Genomic DNA, 18926 nt, shown 5'->3' on the forward strand with positions numbered 1-18926 from the left:
GCGTCAACGCTTCGCTGACGTGGGTTGTTTTCATGTTACATTTTTAAAAATGGGTTCGAACCAAAGTTCTGAAGGCGTCTGCTTGCTAGTCATTCAAACTGTAACGTTCTGGCACTTGCAATCCAACGCAAAAGTTGTCTTAGCCATCTCTACAATAAGGACCGACTTCAAATTTAGGATTAGAACCAGAATCTAAAATTTAGGATTTGGGATTAGACCTAGATTAGAAAGGACCACTTACGAATCAAGGGTATTTAAGCACAAATAGGACGAAAGTATTGGAGAATACGCATGATTTGATTAACTTGGATTTAACAGAGTGATCGTGTGGAAAGATAAGACGAAGAGGAATAATGGATGAGAATTGGACCGAAGGTGAATGTAAGCTCGGTTATAATGAAAATGCTATGTATAGTACGAAGTGGACATAAGAATCAGTTGCTAAGCAACCGGTTGACTGGCAACGTGTGCAGCATCAATGGAAAAACGCAAGCCATCTGCGGACAGATAATAATAAACGCTTATTTTAAATGTCGCTCTCCGTTGTTTTGCGTTCTAATTCCGTGATCGGAGCGGGGGCCCGATGCAGTGTCGGTATTATGTTCGCCATGGTCAGCACGTGGCTCAATAGCCGACAATCACAAAGACAATGCAGTCACTATCAAGGACCACTAACCCATTTTTGAGGAGAAGAGCCAATTAGAGAATGACAGGAGCCACCCCGGCTCCACCCACCTATAAGATAAAACGAAGGTTCCAGTGGCGTTTGTCCGTACACATCTCGTGCTGCTTCGAGTGGGAAAACGTGACGGATTATTTTCGAGATCAGCAGGGACTTAAGCTGGACTGCTACAAGACAGGTGGGTGCCCTTCGGTTGCTTTCGGGACTTCGTTCAATTATGAAATAACAAAACGTTTTTAATGAATTTAAGATAGTTTAAGAGTAAAAGTGTAACATTTCTCTGTTTATATTTCTCTCCCTCTTTCTCTCTGTGTTTCACCTTATCTCTCTCTGTACCTCTCTCTCTCTCTCTCTCTCTATCTATCTATCTCTCTCTCTCTCGCTCTGTTTCTATTTCTCTCTCTGTACCTCTCTTTATTGTTTATATTTCTTTCTACATATGTTTCTGTATTTTTCTTACTTTTTTTTCATGATGATAACTATTTCTCTCTCTCTCCCTTTCTTTATCTGTTCCTCTATCTTTTTCTTCTGCCTATCCGTCTTCTTCTCCGCTGCCTTTCCCTTTTATCCCTCTCTCTCTCTCTCTCTCTCTCTCTCTCTCTCTCTCTCTCTCTCTCTCTCTCTCTGTGTGTTTCTGCCTTTCTCTCTGTTCACTCACTATGTGTGCCTCTCGCTCTCTTTCTTTCTCTATGCCTCTCACTTTTTCTCTTTATATTTCTCTCTATATATATTTCTGTCGTTTTCTTACTTTTCTTTCTCTCTTTCTTATATCTCTGTGTTTCTCTATCATTGTGTTTCTATTTCTCTCTCTCTTTCTAAGTTTTTGTCTCTTTCGCTCTCTCTCTCTCTCTCTCTCTCTCTCTCTCTCTCTCTCTGTTTATATTTATACCTTTCTTTTACTTTCTTTCCCTTTCTTATCTCACTTTTTCTTTCTCTTTCTCTCTCTTTCGTTCTATTACTATTTTTTTCTCTCTGTGTTTCTCTCGCTCTGGTTCTATTTCTTTCTCTCTTCGTTTCTATCTGCGATTTTATCTTTCATTCTGTGTTTCATTCACTTTGTCTCTCTCTCTCTCTCTCTCTCTCTCTCTCTCTCTCTCTCTGTGGCTTTCTTTTTCCCTCTGTATCTCTCACTTTTTCTGTTTATATTTCTCTCTCTCTCTATATATATATTTCTGTCGTTTTCTTACTTTTCTTTCTTATATCTCTGTCTTTCTCTATCTTTGTGTTTCTATTTTTCTTTCCCGGTTTCTGTTTCTTTTGCGCTCTCTCTCTCTCTCTCATCTATTTATAGATTTATCTTTCTTTCCCTAATCTATATAATCATTTGCTTTATGTCCCTTTGTCCGGAACGCTCTTTGAACTTGAATAACTCGAAGACTAAACGAGCCTTTGACCTCATTCCTTTTGCAATAGGTTTTATTTAACAGTAAAATTCTGTCATCGCAATCAACAAATCTCAGGGTCACACTTCAAAGCTGGAAGGATGGACAACTTTCTAACGTTGTTGTTGTGAAAGGGTTGAAATGTACTCACCCCGAAGTTCAATACACTTATTGCCTCAACGCTTGTTGGAATCCAAGTGCCAGTGACCAATTGGTTGTGTCTCGGAACCAGATCACCAAAAATGCTGCAATCCAAACGGATATCCCTTTCCCAGTCAATGGCCTGTCTGTCCATGAAGGAGAACACAAAGCCAGAAATCCGAAATGAGTCAATAACTAAGTCTTTTGCACATGAGTCGCAAAATAAATTTTTGCCTGTATTAACTGATAAACTGCTCTTAGTGATCTGTATACTAATATGCAAATCAAAGACGGATGCTTCAAGGCTCAGGAGCCTCCAAAAATAACCGAACCGACATTCAAATCATCACCCAATCAGCTGAGCTAGTTATTTTGACTTGTCACAATCCCACTGAATTTTAATGTCGTCCAAATACTTCAAATACTCAGAGAGTCAATCACCTTACAGATGAACCTAATTTTTCTAATTTAGCAATCAACCAAGTTTTAGTCATGAATCCATGTCACGCCCCTGAACAGACATGCTCCCCTCCAACTGCTGAACAGGCCTGATAGCCGTGAACGATCGATATAAGGATGTCTATAAGATTCTATGACAACAAATCCCATTCTTCCACCAGCGCAGACCTTAGCTTACCAAGTGACCAAGGAATTGACTGTCGTTGGCGACGTACAGGGGACATTCCACATTTATTCAATCGGATTTAAGTCTGTTGATCGTGCTGGCCATGTCAGTCGTTGAATATCTTCCACCAACACGAGAAAACCGCCTCCACCATAAGTGTCCCTTTCTCAGATGGAGGGATGGTACCACATTCCTCGTTGTCTACAGGTGAAATAACGTCTAGAATCTGTTTGTAAGCTAAAACGGGACTCATGAGAGAAGAGAACTGTACCCAATTTTTTCCCACTTCATCGCAAGCTGCACGAGCTACACCACTTTTTCTACGTGCTCTCTTAATTTTGTCGAGCAGTGTATTAATATATCCCTGTTCTCAGAAATCTTTGATCACCTCCTGTGTCTGTTAATGAAGTTCATTTAGTGAAGTTTCTCCATCTCTGGCGGTCCAAGAAATGAAAGAAAAATTGCCCTCAATATTTTGCAAACAAACATCCAGCATATAGAGTACAATGTTATCAAAAAGATCTATAAAATAATTCTATCTTTCTTTCATACACAACGGAATTTTATCTTGATAACTGCAAATGCTAACTAGAGACTTGCTGTTCTATAAGTCTTGGCTGTTATCCAATTCTGAGCTCGCAGTTCAAAGAGGTAGCGGATTTTAGATGGAAAGAACAAGCTATATTAGGGTCTATCCAGTTTTGAACAACCATTGTGTAGAAATCCATTTTTATAGGTCAAACAATTTCGTCAGAACAGCAAAAGAAATGCTATAACGAACTTGGATTGAGTTCATTATAGTAGAATATTAATAGAGGTAATTGGAAAAACAAAAAAGAGAAAAACCCCAATCATTCCAGAATTATAAGGTCTGCTATAACATCATTGATGGAGAAAACTTGCTTTTCCATTTACCGTTACTGTTTTCTTTCAATTTATACATGTGAAGGGGAAAGTTGAACCTCTTATTATTTCCTTCAGAGGTCACCAATTACCGAATACGTAATTTCTCACTCTGAATGATTCAACTGTCCTCTAATTCAATGGACACAAGTGTTAACAAACTCTTTTGATCCTTTCTACATCTTTGATGCCACACGGTTTCACTGAATGGATCCATAAAAATGACAGACAACCACGATGAATGTCTCATACAATTGGAGTTTCGGACATTTTCAGTTCTTCATAAATGAATGTTCACTGTACCAAACCCATGCACTGACATCGAACTCATTTCCATTTAATTGGCTCTAACGTTTTTTAAACGTTAACGTACTCCAGTAGAGGTCCAGTGAAGCGTGTGATGATATTCTTAACCACAATAGAAGTGGTGAAGAATTATACCATTCTTTCAGGTGTACTAATCGAAGCAAAACGGGTGCAACCAAAACTATCTGAAGGGCATCGCTTCTTGTTATGGACGCTTAATGCAGTTGAATGGGCGCTTTGGTCGCCCTGGGCTTTGATTATCTAAGTGCTTGTGATCCTTTTGTAGAACTGAGAGGCATTGAAAGATATTTCGGTATTCGTGGCGTGAAAAAAGGTCCTTAAACTTTATTGGAGCTGGAAAGGTTTCTCTATTATCCAAGCAAACAGGGAAAGTTCACCTGATAATACAAGGATGGATCTTCTGCCGAGATTGTTTAATGGGGTCAAGGTATCTGTAAGTTGTGCCAGACTTATTCATTGATCTCTTTCTTTTAATATGGAAACTTCTTGTTTTCTTAGAAGATCCTAAGGAAAAATGACCTTACTCAATTTAAAGTTACAACTCATAAAGTTATTTTTGTTCAAGATTTTGGCGTTCAAAAAAACGCCAAAAAAAGTGGCGATATTAGCATCCTTCACCAATCTGGTTGGCTTTTTTTCGAATCCTTTCTGGAAACTATACATCCTCGTTCAAATGGCTCCCAGATCTCAACACAATATTCCAAATACAGTTTCGGCTTATATAAGAGGGCGTTTGTAAAGTTCATGCCTGAGCATGAAGGGTTTACTTAGGAGTCTTCTAACACATTACTTTTCAACATAGTCCACTTTGGAGTCAATAGACTTTTTCCACCAATGCTGTAATGCATTAATTCCATCTTTGAAGACACTTTTATCTCGGGCCTTTAGGAATTCATCCACGGAGCAATGATGTTACTGTCAGTTGGAAAATGGACGACAGCCAAGTATTTTTTAAAATTAGGAAATTGTGCAAGTCCGATGATACTAGATCTAGTGAAGGGGATGGTCCAAGATTTGAAAGCCGCATTCATGCAAGGCAGCCATAGCAATGACAGACTTGTGATCAGGTTAGTTATCCTGGTGGAAGGACTAATCTTCTCAGTTTTCCTCAGCGTTATTGTCTCTGATGTTTTCACGCAAACGCCTTACAACATTTGCGTGTAATATGCTTCTGTGACTATCTGCTCTTTCTGAATGCAATCCACTAGCAACTCTCCATCAGCATCCCAAAAATCCAACGCAACCCTGCCAGCAGAAGGAATCGACTTGGCTTTCTTTGGAGGGGGGAAGAGTTTCCGCTGTTTGGAGTGCTTCTCTTGTCTCTGGCTGAAAGTGGTGGACCACGTTCCATCCATGGTCACAAATCGTGACCATGGAACGAACGATGCAAATATTAACTTGACTTGACAACTCTTGTGTATTTTTCAGCTGCTTTCAACAACTTTGGGTACCATCATGTTTGAACCTTTTTTCATAGCGAGAACCTCTGTTAATACGTGTTATTAACAGCTACTAACAAATGTTCTCTCTATGATCTTGTTCTCCCTTAATCTTTTTAATAATCTCTGTTATTAACACGTTCATATGAGATGCCCAAGACGTTGCACTGAACAGTCACTGGTCGGTTACTCAAGACTGGATCACGCACCCTATTATCAACTTCTGGAGTGATATATATTGCAGGTCTTCCACAGAGTAGGCCATCTTCCAAGTTTCCCTTCCTCCTTTAAATTCTGCTACCCACTTCTTAACCATAAAAATAGGAAGGGGCATCAACCCCAAATGATTTGACCACATCCTCATCAATTGCCTTTGGTGTTAGTCCTTTTCTCTCAAATAGTGGATGACTGATTTGGCCCGTCTTTCCTCAATCATACAACTTTGTTGGCTTCAGGATTGGTAATTTTAAAAAAATGGGTTATTGAAACTACATGAAACTTGCTGAATGTAATCAAATATATTTTTGTTTTTCTAACAATTAAGATAAAGAAGGTATTAGCTTTTCAACTGCTACTTTCTGTATTTCAGATATGCTTTGGAAAATGCTGTTGTTTCTTCCATTAATAGGTAAGTAGAAAATATTTATCGAGATATAAGTAACTCAATGTATCAGAGAGACTGATTGTAATAAATAAAACCATTAATGTCTAAAACAGTGAATATTTTAAGTCTATTAATACACTGCTCGACAAAATTAACAGAACACGTAGAAACCGTGGCGCAATTCAAGCAGCTGGCCATGAAGATGGACAACATTTGGTGTGGTGGTGGGGTAGAAGACGATAAAAGATGCTCGAAAACATGGTCACATTAAGATTCTGTAGTAACAAATTTAAGATTCTATGGCAATAAATCCTATTCTTCCACCAGCGCAGACCTTAGTTCACCAAGTGACCAAGGAGTTGGCTGTCAGTGTACAATGCGAAGCCCAAGGGCGTCCAACACATTTTGATTGGATTTATGTCTGATGATCGTGCTGGCCATGGCAGTCCTTGGATACCTTCAGTTTCAAGATATTCCTCCACCACTCTATGTGCAGTGGTGTTGCCTTGTATGAAAAGAAAATCTGGGCCAACCACACCCCTAAAAGGTCGCACATAGGGTTCGAGGATCTGTTCTCGGTACCTCTGGACAGTTACGATACTCCTAACAAAAACATGGAGGGGTGCGGCCGTTAATTATTATACCGCCCCACACTAGAACATCGCCTCCACCATAAGTGTCCCTTTCTCTGGTGTTGGAGGAATGGTACCGCATTCCTCGTTGTCTCCATATGAAACACTAGAATGTTTGTAGGCTGAAACGGGACACATCAGAGAACAGAGCTGTACCGCATTTGCCAGGACTCCAAGTCACATGTTCATGGCACCAGTTTCGATGAGCACTGCATTGGGTTTGGGGTTAATCGGAACAAACCACTGGGTTCCTTGCATACAGTCCACTTGAATTAAGCCTTCTGAACTGAGAGTCCGGTTGGAAGTGTTGCCAAAGGTTCGGTTGGACCTGTGGCCGCAGCAACCTCAAGAGACTGTTGATAACAGGACATTGTAGAGTTTCGTTTTCCTGTTAAAGCCAGATAGCAGTCTGTTCTGGATGATAGAGCTCGGGACCTTGACCAGCTTTCTTGTAATGGTTCCTGTCTCTTTAAATTGTTCTCATTGCTCCAAGATGACACTGCGTGACACATTAAACTAAAGTGCCGCCCTCGCCTATTAATGCCCGTCTTAAAGTGCTCCAACGGCCTGCCATCTCAAAGGATCATGCCCTGCCAACCTGAGTATTGGAGGTGTGGCTGTCCCACTGAGCAAGCCAAAAAACTGGAATGAAGTGATGTGGTCGCAAGCTGTGTTTTTATTGGCATGAATAATTTGCATCATGTGCGGCTCTGTAAGGTGGTAGATCGATTTCTATTGGATATTCAGAATTTGCATGCCACGATGCCTATTGTATCCAATAATCACCTTCGATGACACTTTTCACAATAAAATATTCATGGAAAACATTTTGTTCTATTATTTCGTCAAGCAGCGTATAAATGATAGTCATTCTCTGACATTAGACTAATCGAAGATTGCACAAAAATGTATAAATCTAGAATCTAGAATACAAATCATGACAGCTATTGTGTTCGTTCTTTTCTTTAGGAATATCGAATAGTCTTAAGAAAGAAGAAAAACAAAGGATCAAAGAAGCAAAGAATGCAACAAAAGATGAACACCAACAGTCGGTATGCATTCATATATTTTAATATTATAAATATCATTCCAGAATGAATGATATTAGCAGGTTTTAATAAAAATCCTATTAATATAGAACAATCCCATCAGGGTTACTATTTGAGGAAAAATCCCTTAATACCTCCGTCATATCAACTCGCAGTGCCTAGTCTCCAGAAGCTGCAATTGCACACCTGAAGCCTTTCTTGGCAAAAGCACGCCTCTGTTCCCCTCACCAATCTCGTTGCTCTTCTCTGTACTCGATCCAGCAGCTCCACATCCTTATTAAAATGCGACCTTCAATAAATTCAAATAGATGAGGTGGTAGCTGAAAAAGCTATTTCATCAGCCTTTATGCGTGATTGATGAGAGGAATTCTGTGGCACTCTACACTGTGCTGCCACTTTATTAGGTACACCTACCTAGTAGCGTGTTGAGCCTCCTTTAGCCTTCAAAACAGCCTGAATTCGTCTAAGCATGGATTGAACAAGATGCTGAAAATGTTGTGCAGGAATGGAGTACCATGCAGACATGAGTGTGTCGCCCAGTTCCTTGAGATTCGACAGAGGTGTAGGTCTGCAGCGAACAGCTCTTTCCATCTCATCCCAAAGATGTTCAATAGGATTGAGATCCGTGGACTAAGCGGGCCACTGCAGCAAAGAAAAGTCATTATCATGTTCCTGGAACCATTCCATAGTGATTCGGGCTTTGTGCACTGCGCATTATTCTGCTGGAAGTAACCACCTGACTGAGGATAAACTGTCAACATGAACGGATGCACTTGGTCAGCAACGATGTTTAGGTACGATGTGGCCATACGTGAATCGATGGGTATCAATGGACCCAACGTGTGCCAAGAAAACATTCGTCACACCATAACACTGCCCCCAACACCTTGTACAGTAGTCGTCAGACATGACGGGTCCAAGGATTCATGTTGTTTTCGCCAAATTCTGAGCCTTCCATCAACATGATGCACCAGGAACTTCGACTCGTCAGACCAAGCAACTGTTTTCCAATACTCGATAGTCCAGTGCTGGTGTTGCTGTGCCCACAGGAGGCGTGCTCTCTTGTTCTTCATTGATAACAAAGGTACGCGATGTGGCCGTCGGCTGTTGTAGCCCATTCGCGACAACGTGCGACTAATGGTCCGTTGCGATATTCGGTTATAGCTGTATTCCGACGTTATGTGCGACATTGTGGCCCGTCTGTTTGCTTGCACAATTCTAGCCATCCTCCTCTGACCTCTCTCATCAACAAGCGATTTTCTTCCACAGGAGCGCCATTGAGAGGATGTTTTCTGTTCGTTGCACCATTCTCGATACATCCTTGAAACTGTTGTGCGCGAAAAGTTCAGGAGAACTGCCGTTTCAGAGATGCTTTGTCGATCACGTCTTACACCTACTACCATGCCACGGGCTTTAGATCACTCGTTTTCCACATTCTTGCTACGGTTTGTACGCTTAACTGATACTAGAAAGGTTGTTGTGCTGTATTTATATCCGCAACTGTGGTCATGTGACTTGCAACGTTCTTGGGACAAACAATTTGTGTGCACAACAGGGGTGTACCTAATAAAGTGGCAGCACAGTGTATGTTATCCATGATGACTAAACAGCTCTCCAGGAATGATCAGCAATTGACAAGTACATTCATTACGCATGCGGCACTTTCTTTCTTTCAACGTTTTCCAGCTATTGTTTGTTATTTAATTTTAGCATACAAACTGCTTTTATTGAAGTGTCAAAAGATGGGTTGAATCTTTACTTTCTTCCGCGGATACTTCATTCTTGAAGAGAATTAAAAGTGCTCCAAAAAGTTCATTCAAATAACCTACTTCATTCGCTTGGCATTGCTGGCCTTTCTCCTCTGTCCTTTTGATGCTTATTAACTTAGAGATCAGTGACCAATTCAAACAATGCCCATTAACCACCCCAAATGACACATCGTGCCCAGTACCAACAAATCAAAGTCATCAACCAAAACTGGACTAGATGTTCTCATTCATGTTAACCTATTTGGTCACTGCAGACTAATGAGATGCAATTAAAGAGTCCGGTTTTGTTTTATTTTTTTATACAAACTTGTGTGTTCTATGGGTAACCCTTTGCAGATAGAGAGCGCTGTTTTCAAATGTCTGCCTCAATGCCTTAAGGTAATTTTCGTAGGTGGGCACACAACGTGAAATTTGTTACACTTCGTTGAACACTGACTTTACTTTTGTTTTATGGCGTTGGGACTCAGAGTAGAAGCTTGTAAAATACAAAACAAACTATACTAATGAGTTGGTGAGATAATGGCAGAAAGGAGAGGCAAGAACGAAAGAAATAGAGTAGAAAAACAGGAGTGTAGATATTTAACTACCTTATACAATATAACGCGCTTAAAATGCAGGCACACGTTTCGAAGTATGTTCCAATTTGATCGAAATAACAAAGACGTTTTTAAGTAAATTATAAATTAGATTGGTTTCGATTTGGATTGTTTAAATTCTAAGGCAGCTAAGGGTCGTGGGGTATCAGTCCATGACAAATACAGCATGATGGGACAATGTATTACGCCTGAAATTGCGTGTCTTCTATGGCTTGGTTTTGATAGGGAGGATGGGCTATGCTCATAGTTAAGAAACACATAAAATCTAAGGAAGTGCAATCTTCTGTCAGTTTGGCACTGGGAAAGGGAAAATGAGAGTAAGAATGTGTTATAGGCCTAATGACTGTCATCGGTATATTGACTGGACCTTGTGGATTGGTCACTCGCACACTAGCAAGGCTTTTGTGAAATAATTGGATGATTGTTTTATACACAGCATGTTCGAGGGGCAACCAGAGGGAGTAATACTCTTGATCTGATTATCAGCAATGATTGTTCATGCATTAAGAATCAACAGATAAAAGAACCACTAGGTGGAGATGATCACAGCGTATTGATTTGAGATTTACTTAAAGAGGTAACTGCAATCAAGGGTAAAGGGAAGGTTTTTTGCTTTAGTAAAGGCGACTACAGTGGTCTCAGACAGTTTTAAGTTCTATACAATGGGACCAAATGATGGTGTTTCCAGTGGTGAATTCTAAATAGGAAGCCTTCAGGGACTTAATCTTGGAGGCTACTAGGCTTTTCATAACAAATAAGAAACACTGGATGTCAGATGAACTGATCAAATTCGTGGCAGAGAAGAAATTGCATGGAATGCATATAAATTATCGAGCGACACAGAAGCCTATGGCAGATATAAGTTAGTCTGTAATCAAGTCACAAAGGAGGTTAGGCAAGCGAAGGCAGATTACGAGAAATCTTTGGCAAATGTTTCAAAGAAAAACAGCAAACACTACAAGGAAGGGAATGAATCAGATTGGTTCACTCGCTATAGATGGTTTGACTGATGATGATCCTGGTGAGGAATACTTTAGGGAAGGGGATGCCAGAAGTTCGTCAAGCAGAGATATATGATTTTGCAATAACTGAGAGGAATGTGGAAGAGAAATTGTGCAGTAACATAAGAAAGGCACCCTGGGGTGGATGAAATCTATTCAGTTATAAGGGAGGCAGCGAAGGAAGTAAGCAAACCCTTAGTTATAATTACGACAGCATCGTTGGATTCAGGGGAGATCCCTGTGGACTGGAGATGTATGAATGTATCCCCAGTTCACAAAGGGGAATGAAATGGTGACACAAGTAATTATAGACTAGTTAGTTTAACTTCTGTTCCAGGTAAAATAACGAAGTCATTGGTAAAAGAAGTAATGCAGGATCATCTAGACATGGTGGAAGTTAGCAGCATGGGTTTGTTAAGGGGATATCTTATCTAACCAGTTTGATTGGATACTACGATGTGGTCACAAAAGAACTTGATGCAAAAAAAAAAATTTGATATCATATACTTGGATTTCGGAAACGCTTTAGTGTTGTACATAAAAGACTGTTGTTCAAATTTTAGCAGAGTGCCATTATTTAAGTCCCTCAGGGTTCGTTGTTGAGCACATTGTTGCTTTGTACATTTATCAATGATATTGATGAAGACATCAGGCCTAAGGTACAAATATTCATACGATATTCAGTTGGCAGAGTGGTTAATAACAGTAATGAGAGTACGTTACTGCAACAGGATCTAGAAATATTAGGCTGAGAAATGGTAACTGAAGTTTAACATTGAAAAATGCAAAGTACTGCATATGGATAGCAGTAACCCCAGAGTAACGTAAACTGTGTAATACCACACTCAGGAAAATGAAAAAGACCTTAACGGAATTGTGCAGTCGGATATGAAGTTTTCTCAGCAATTCAGACAGGCTGCCAGGACAATGATGTACAGGAAATTTGTTAGAAAAACGGAGGTGACAATTAAGAAAAAAAAGAAAAGAAAATAGAAATAAGAAAAAATAAGGTAATTATCCCATTATTTTAAGCAATGGTCAGCCACATCTTGAAAACGCATACAGGTCTGGAGGTTTCATTTTAGGAAGGATGTAGAGCTGCTGGAACGAGTACAGAGAAGGTCAAGGAGATTGGTGAGTGGAACAAAGGGATGCTTTTACCAAGAAAGGGTTCAGTTCTGCAAATTGCAGCATCTGGAGACTAGTCTATCCTCTTGCTCAGACTACACACATAAGATGGTACAAATTAAAATTTAGATAACACAGTTGCAGGATAGATCTGCGGTAGTTTGCCTATTAGCCAGCGACTGGTTTATTGATAGTTTAAATAAACGGAAGAAGTAGACAAAACTATTGGAGGGATCATCATCATCATCAGCCATTTTCAATCCACTGCAGGATGAAGGCCTCTCCAGCAACTTTCCAGTTCCTTCTGTTTTGAGCACTGGCCATCCATTTACTACCCACAAACTCATGAATTTCATCTATCCATCTCCGCCGTTGTCTTCCAGGTTTTCTTCTAACTCCTCTTGGATACCATTCTGTTATTTTCTTAGTCCATCTGTCATGTCTTCGAGCTATGTGTCCTGCCCAAGACCATCTTAGCTCTTTAGTTTGCTAAGAATGTCCTTTACTTGAGTTTGCTGCCTAATCCATGTGTTTCTCTTCTTATCTAACAGTCTGATTCCCAATATAATTCGTTCCATTCTTCGCTGTGTAGTTCTCAGCTTCTCTTCCATTCTTTTGGTGAGTTGCCCAAGTTTCACTTCCATAAGTCATGGTGGGAAGTATACATTGGTTCATTAATTGGAGGGAATGAATAGACAAAATGGGAGACGTCGATATATATATATATATATATATATATATATATATATATATATATATATAACGTACTCCATTTCCGACCCCACATTGCTATATGATTTCGAGTTGTCAGGATGTACCCTACCCCTCTTAGAAGTTCTGAAACGTTTAACTGAAACATCCTGTATATATATATATATATATATATATATATATATATTTTAGCTGATGCTGTATAAGCTTGGTTTCTGCATCATTTACCACTGCTAATGCTAATTAAGCCAATAGGTGATCACGTAAGGCACCAAAAACCTCATACATTTTCACTTAGATTTTTGGGGACCAGTGCAGACTGTATGGTTTGCCCAGGACACTAGTTGGTAACTAATCTAGGGCTGCTTCTGCAGAAGCTGATATTACTACGTGGACGATATATAGGGACCATATCTAACTGGATTATATGGAAAAACTACAGCATACAAACCGAACATCACAGTTTGGCAGAGGTAGTGTCATCGTCTGGGATTTACTCAAGGTTTCAGCTTGGATTATTGGTCGTCGTTCCTTTATCAACGAATTCTGTGGTACATGGACATTTTGGACAATTCTGCTCTTTGTGCACTGCTGCTAGAGCTGGAACGGCAGGATTTTCCAGCACGACAATGCTCTGTCCCATACTGCACAGCGTGCAGTGACTTGATTTGAAGACATGGGCATGTATATTACTTCTCTCCTGAAATTGTTTTCTTCTTTGAAACATCACATTTGTGTGGACATTTAGGACTCATTTGCCGCCACCAATAATTTACGGATACTTCCATCTCTTTTATCGTATTTTACCACAATAGATCATTCATATAGGGACCAAGTTCCATTGATTACAAAATTTTACTGAACTGTGCCTGGTATCTGATCATAATCCTCGTAAGCGATGCATGGTCAGCCCACCATAGTTACATATTAGTCATGTATGCATTTTTAATAGGTAAAAATAAATTTTCCGTTTCTACTCAGTTACTTGATCAATTTGCACCATTTCAGTTCAATTTAAAATACGTAAGCACGACTCTAACTTTTGTCCATGAATGTATTCACTATATCCTATACTTGCGTTTCTTAAAATATAGCATCTCGAGTTATTTTTGATGTCTCATAACATCCATTTTGTATTCCAGGAAACCCAATACTATCCAGTATATGCACCTGATGCACAATCTCACTCTGAGTCCGACCAAGACATCTACTACGATGATCCTTTTTACATTTCTGGCCCAGCTCCACCCGAAGATCTGAGCGTTGAGTACCATTATAAGGTGAATCCCATTCCCGGAATACCAGGCAAGGACTACCCAATATTTGACAAAGTTCCATATACCAGTTTTAGCTGTAATCGCGTGAAACATCCAGGTTTCTATGCTGATGTGGAGACAAAATGCCAGGTATTGTGTCAAACTATACCAATTTTAAATAGTTGAAGTTGAAGACAAATCCATTTTGACATTAATCGTCTAATATTAATTATTATTTTGGGGCCGTAGCCAGGTGGGAAGGAGCAGCAGTGCGCTTAGTATAGACATACGCTTCTTGATTAGACCGGGGTTCGAGCCCGTCACCACCAAATACGGAGGATGCGGAAAGGTCAGGGAATGACCACCGCATATCCCGGAGCAATATGGCCATAGTTGCTAATGCTCCTAAAAATCAAATAACAACAAACAAACAATATTAATTAAGTATATTAGGAATCAAAATTTAACTCGGTTAATTGGTTAAAATGTGTTAACGAACATAGGTGATGCCCGTTTTCTAGTTCAGCGATATAATTGAACCAATCAAATTCTGCCATATTGAAGTCCCATGGTCTTAGTTACTATGCCTTAGAAAAGTAACTACTGTACAGTCTTTATAGCAACCCTCTTTTTAACACCCCACATGTAATAACATCCTATGCTGTAGGTCCCGGCCAATTTCTCATTAATAAAATAAATTTTCTGTTTATACTCCAGGACAACCAAACGGTCAGAGGAGTTCACAAGATAGACAGATTACAAGAAACAGCACCGTATTCAGCAGTCACGGGCTTGAACCCCAGTCACGTGTACTTATGTACCCACGCGCCTGCCCACTAGGCTACGGCGGCCTCCACCTAATGCTATTTTATGAATCGATATAACGACCATTTTCTCATTCCCCTGTAGGTAGTTATATAGAGCTTCGACTGAAATACTATATAGCAATAATAGTAGCGTTTTAGGAATATCTAACGCCATATCGCTCCGAGTATAGTCTGTAAATTGCATGTTCTGAGCTCGATTTTCTGTTCACTGGCGAAAAACACGAGTTTCCGGGAGTAAAAACAATGCGATCATTGCCTGTGACCGTCTAACTCAGCCACGTTATGAAAAAGGCCCATAAACTAATACTATGAGATTTCTGTAAATAGGTGCATTTGCAGTCAGTTTGCTGCTTTTTTTTTTTTCTCTCCAAAACAAAACCATGCACCCATTGCCTGATACTGATGAACTCTGCTATGTTCTTATCAGTTGCAAGATACAAACAGGCTAGTGCTTTTTATTTGGGGTATTCCAATACTAAAGAAATTTGTTGTGATTTTGGTGTCTCCATACAGGAGACTAATGCTATTATAGGTACATACACTGGCCAAAAAAATACGAACTTTTCTATTAAGTCACGGATGCCCTTGTGATTGCACAGGTGGTAGACTAGCTGTACTACCAAAAACCGGCGGAAAAGTCCCAAGTTCCAGTACTGTCAATAACGTGAGGAATTTTTAAAGTCCATTTTCAAACATGGCTGAATTAGTCAGTCTCAGGAAAGGGTAGAATGGTTTTTCCTCAAGGACATTCGGGTTTTCATCCAGTAAACACAATCGATCACGGAATGCACAGTTGACATACTGTATACTCAGAGCAATACGTCCATAGTTGCCAATGCTCCTAAAACCCTACATCAACATTTGCAGAAAGAAGAAATGGGAATAAATGCAAAGAAAACTGTGATGTCGGGTATTGATGTGATGCAAAGAAAACTCTGATATGGCACATTGATCTGTTGTCTCATTCAGTATAGACTGCACAGGCTGTTGCAGTAATCTGAAGCGAGAATGGCAAAAACACATGATCGACACTGAGTGGACAGAAATCATTGGATACCTATCTAGAAATGCATAGGCCCTTTTGCCCTGATAAAGGGATAGTGCAATTTCTGTGCCACCTGCGCGATAGAGTGACCCATAAGTCGGTCTCTTGGCACCACTGCAAGCAGTGGTGCCAAGGTCGTGATTGGATAGTGGAACAAATTACCATCTACGTGAATGCAATGTACCTATTACCTGACAAGCGGTGGGTTCATCCACTAACAAGAGGGGTGACAGCATCATTGCGCAGGAACCAGGTATCCCGTGAATTGTCCTTTCAGTGTATTATGATTGCAAAAGGTCTTATTGTGGGAGCATGTGTAACAGGTACCGTGATTCAAGAAACGGAAGACATAACTGCTTTCTCAAAAGTATCCATCTCAAAGGTTTTTAATATTTGTATAGCAAGCAGTTCTGCTACATCCCAAAGGTGTAACTGGCAGAAAACCAATACTTCTAGAGAACCCGTTGTACTCTGAGGGCTGTACAGAAAAATTGAACATCCAGTGTGCAGCATATAACATCTGAATTTAACCAAGCCCAGAATTTCCCTATTTCAACCCATACTATGTGCAGAGAATTGGAGAAATTTTGGTTTCGCAGTTGCCTGCCTATTTGGAAGCCACTTGTTTCAGAGAAAAATCTGCTTGCAGTGGTGCCAAGGTCGTGATTGGATAGTGGAACAATGGAAGAAAGTTATGTTGTCAGATGAAACAATGCCTTGCTTTGCACTGATGGTAGGCAGAGTGGCGAGAATTTCTCAAAGTGATGGACACTGATTGCCTTATGACAACCCATCTGGAGGTGGTATCGAACAGGGAATGTTTTGTTGGCACGGACTGAATCCATTGATACTAGTGGAAGGTCAAATATCCAGGTAGTAACATCAGTTTTGTACTAGATCTGTGACACCCTGCAATGTTACCCTTGTATCCTGACGGTGATGGCCACTTTATGGATAACTGCAACAGCATATCATACCAGAATCATGCAAGAATAGTTCAGAAAACGTGACATGGATTTCCACCATTTTCCCTGGCTCCCACATTAATCTGAAACAGCCCTTTTGAGAATGTGTGGATTATTCTGGAGAGCCATTGGGCAACAAAGTCCTCTTCCTTCAACTTTGTTGCAACCATATAATTTGCTGGAAGAATGGCTAAAATTCAACCAAAATACACTAAAACACTTCATAGAATTCATGCTGCACTACACACTTGCTGTTAGTCAAAACAAAGGCAGCCCGATTCAATACTGAATAAAGGGGGTTTTTTGTGGGTCAGTGTGTGTATATTAGATTATAAATACCCTACAAAAAATATTCAGACATCCTTCCAATATAGTGAAGGGTGCAAAAGAGATGTATTCAAAACAGGAACATGTTTACAAGTATGCAGCCAGTAGTAGAGATATCATGAGCAGACGAGTCTCTGTGGGTGGCATTTCAGAGACTTAATCGTCAAATACTACAACAGCAATTTGTAACTGAGATCCTCACAACTGAACCTTATAAAGTTGACTGTAATTAATCAATGTAATGAAAACACGGATGGGGAGAAAATGTAGGTGTGCACAAACACCTACATTCACACAGGAAAAAAAATACAAGGCAGTAGGAACCCTTGACCCTGAAGAAACTGAAAAAAAAACAAAGCTACACTATCCTTAAAAATCGTTGGAGTTCTAGATACCATAGGAACATCCATAAGTGTGTCCAACGTTTTTAAGTAGATGCAAATCAGATTTTTCATGGCAGGGCTGCTGCTAACAAAGCCCACATTCATAACCGATTGCTAAACATCACTTGAAGGACCACACTTATCCTACCAATTATGATTGTGCAAGAGATTTTTTCCACGGCAAAAGAATGTATTGAGAATGCTAATTATATATTCCCCCAAAATTCCCCAACATTAAATATTTTGGTCAACACGGGGAAATAATCACTAAATTGTAAATTTTATAATATGCTATTAAAAGAATTAAATTAAAATAATGTAATAAATAAAGAAAAATACATTTGTTCAGTCTAATGTCAGTAACAAAATACATAATAAATGAGGTGACATGTTAATTATATCTAAGTATTTCTTGTCTTTTGAAGGCTATAAATTCATAAATTAATATTTATTGAATTATCTTATAGGTGTGGCATTACTGCCAACTAGACGGCCGCCACGACAGCTTCTTATGTGCCAATGGGACAGTATTTGATCAGCTGCACCGTGTATGTAACTGGTGGTACAATGTTCACTGCGAAGAGGCACCATATCTCTATGAAATCAATTCCGATTTATATCATGAGCCAGTAAAAAAGGATTTTCCTTCACCAGCATTAATAAAACTGGCACCTGATGATGACATATCAGTTTATGAAAGTCCAAATGATGTCGACTCTTTTCAGTATTCTAAGAAGCCATCCCATATCGTGCAGGAAGTGCCTATTGTTCTGGTCTCTTCGCCAAAAGATTCAGCTCAGCTGTACGATTCTTCATCACTTTCTGTAGATGATGTTGTTAAGCAAGTGGAATTAGATAGACCAGATGAAAGTTATATATATCCAAAATCCAAATCTGTTGTTTATGAAGATGATATTCCAACATACAGAGAACACACGCGGCGTCCATACCATCCAAAAAAGAAAGAAAAGAAATACTCTCGACATGGTTAGATCTCCATCCAGTGATTCACTTATCAAATTTGCCATTGTCACCATCAGATCAAGAGCATTTTACCACTGGAGTCCATTGCCTCATAGCTAAAGTACCAAAAATGGTATTTGTAAAATAAGTGATATTTCACTAAATCATGTT

At 39.7% G+C, this 18926-nt stretch overlaps 1 protein-coding gene across 1 annotated transcript; it reads left to right on the forward strand.

Moving 5' to 3' along the window:
* The first annotated feature begins 795 nt into the window (after positions 1–795).
* LOC150081244 (uncharacterized) lies at positions 796–18820 on the forward strand. Its single transcript, XM_090379793.1, has 5 exons — positions 796–860; positions 6089–6127; positions 7705–7787; positions 14132–14395; positions 18260–18820. Exons 2-5 carry the CDS (start codon positions 6091–6093, stop codon positions 18782–18784), a joined length of 909 nt encoding a protein of 302 aa, XP_090235919.1. The 5' UTR covers positions 796–860; positions 6089–6090; the 3' UTR covers positions 18785–18820.
* Positions 18821–18926: the final 106 nt, after the last annotated feature.

This window comes from Mastigoproctus giganteus, chromosome 8 (genome assembly GCF_048544385.1).
Source record: "Mastigoproctus giganteus isolate SK-2022 chromosome 8, ASM4854438v1, whole genome shotgun sequence".
In the NCBI taxonomy this organism is placed as follows: Eukaryota; Metazoa; Arthropoda; class Arachnida; order Uropygi; family Thelyphonidae; genus Mastigoproctus; species Mastigoproctus giganteus.

What these genes read in the sequence shown, in the direction of transcription:
- LOC150081244 (XM_090379793.1), top strand. Translation starts at nt 6,091, where the DNA reads ATGCTTTGGAAAATGCTGTTGTTTCTTCCATTAATAG. An exon ending in GTTGTTTCTTCCATTAATAG is followed by an intron (nt 6,128 to 7,704) that starts GTAAGTAGAAAA and finishes TCTTTTCTTTAG; the next exon opens with GAATATCGAATAGTCTTAAG. An exon ending in AAGATGAACACCAACAGTCG is followed by an intron (nt 7,788 to 14,131) that starts GTATGCATTCAT and finishes TTTGTATTCCAG; the next exon opens with GAAACCCAATACTATCCAGT.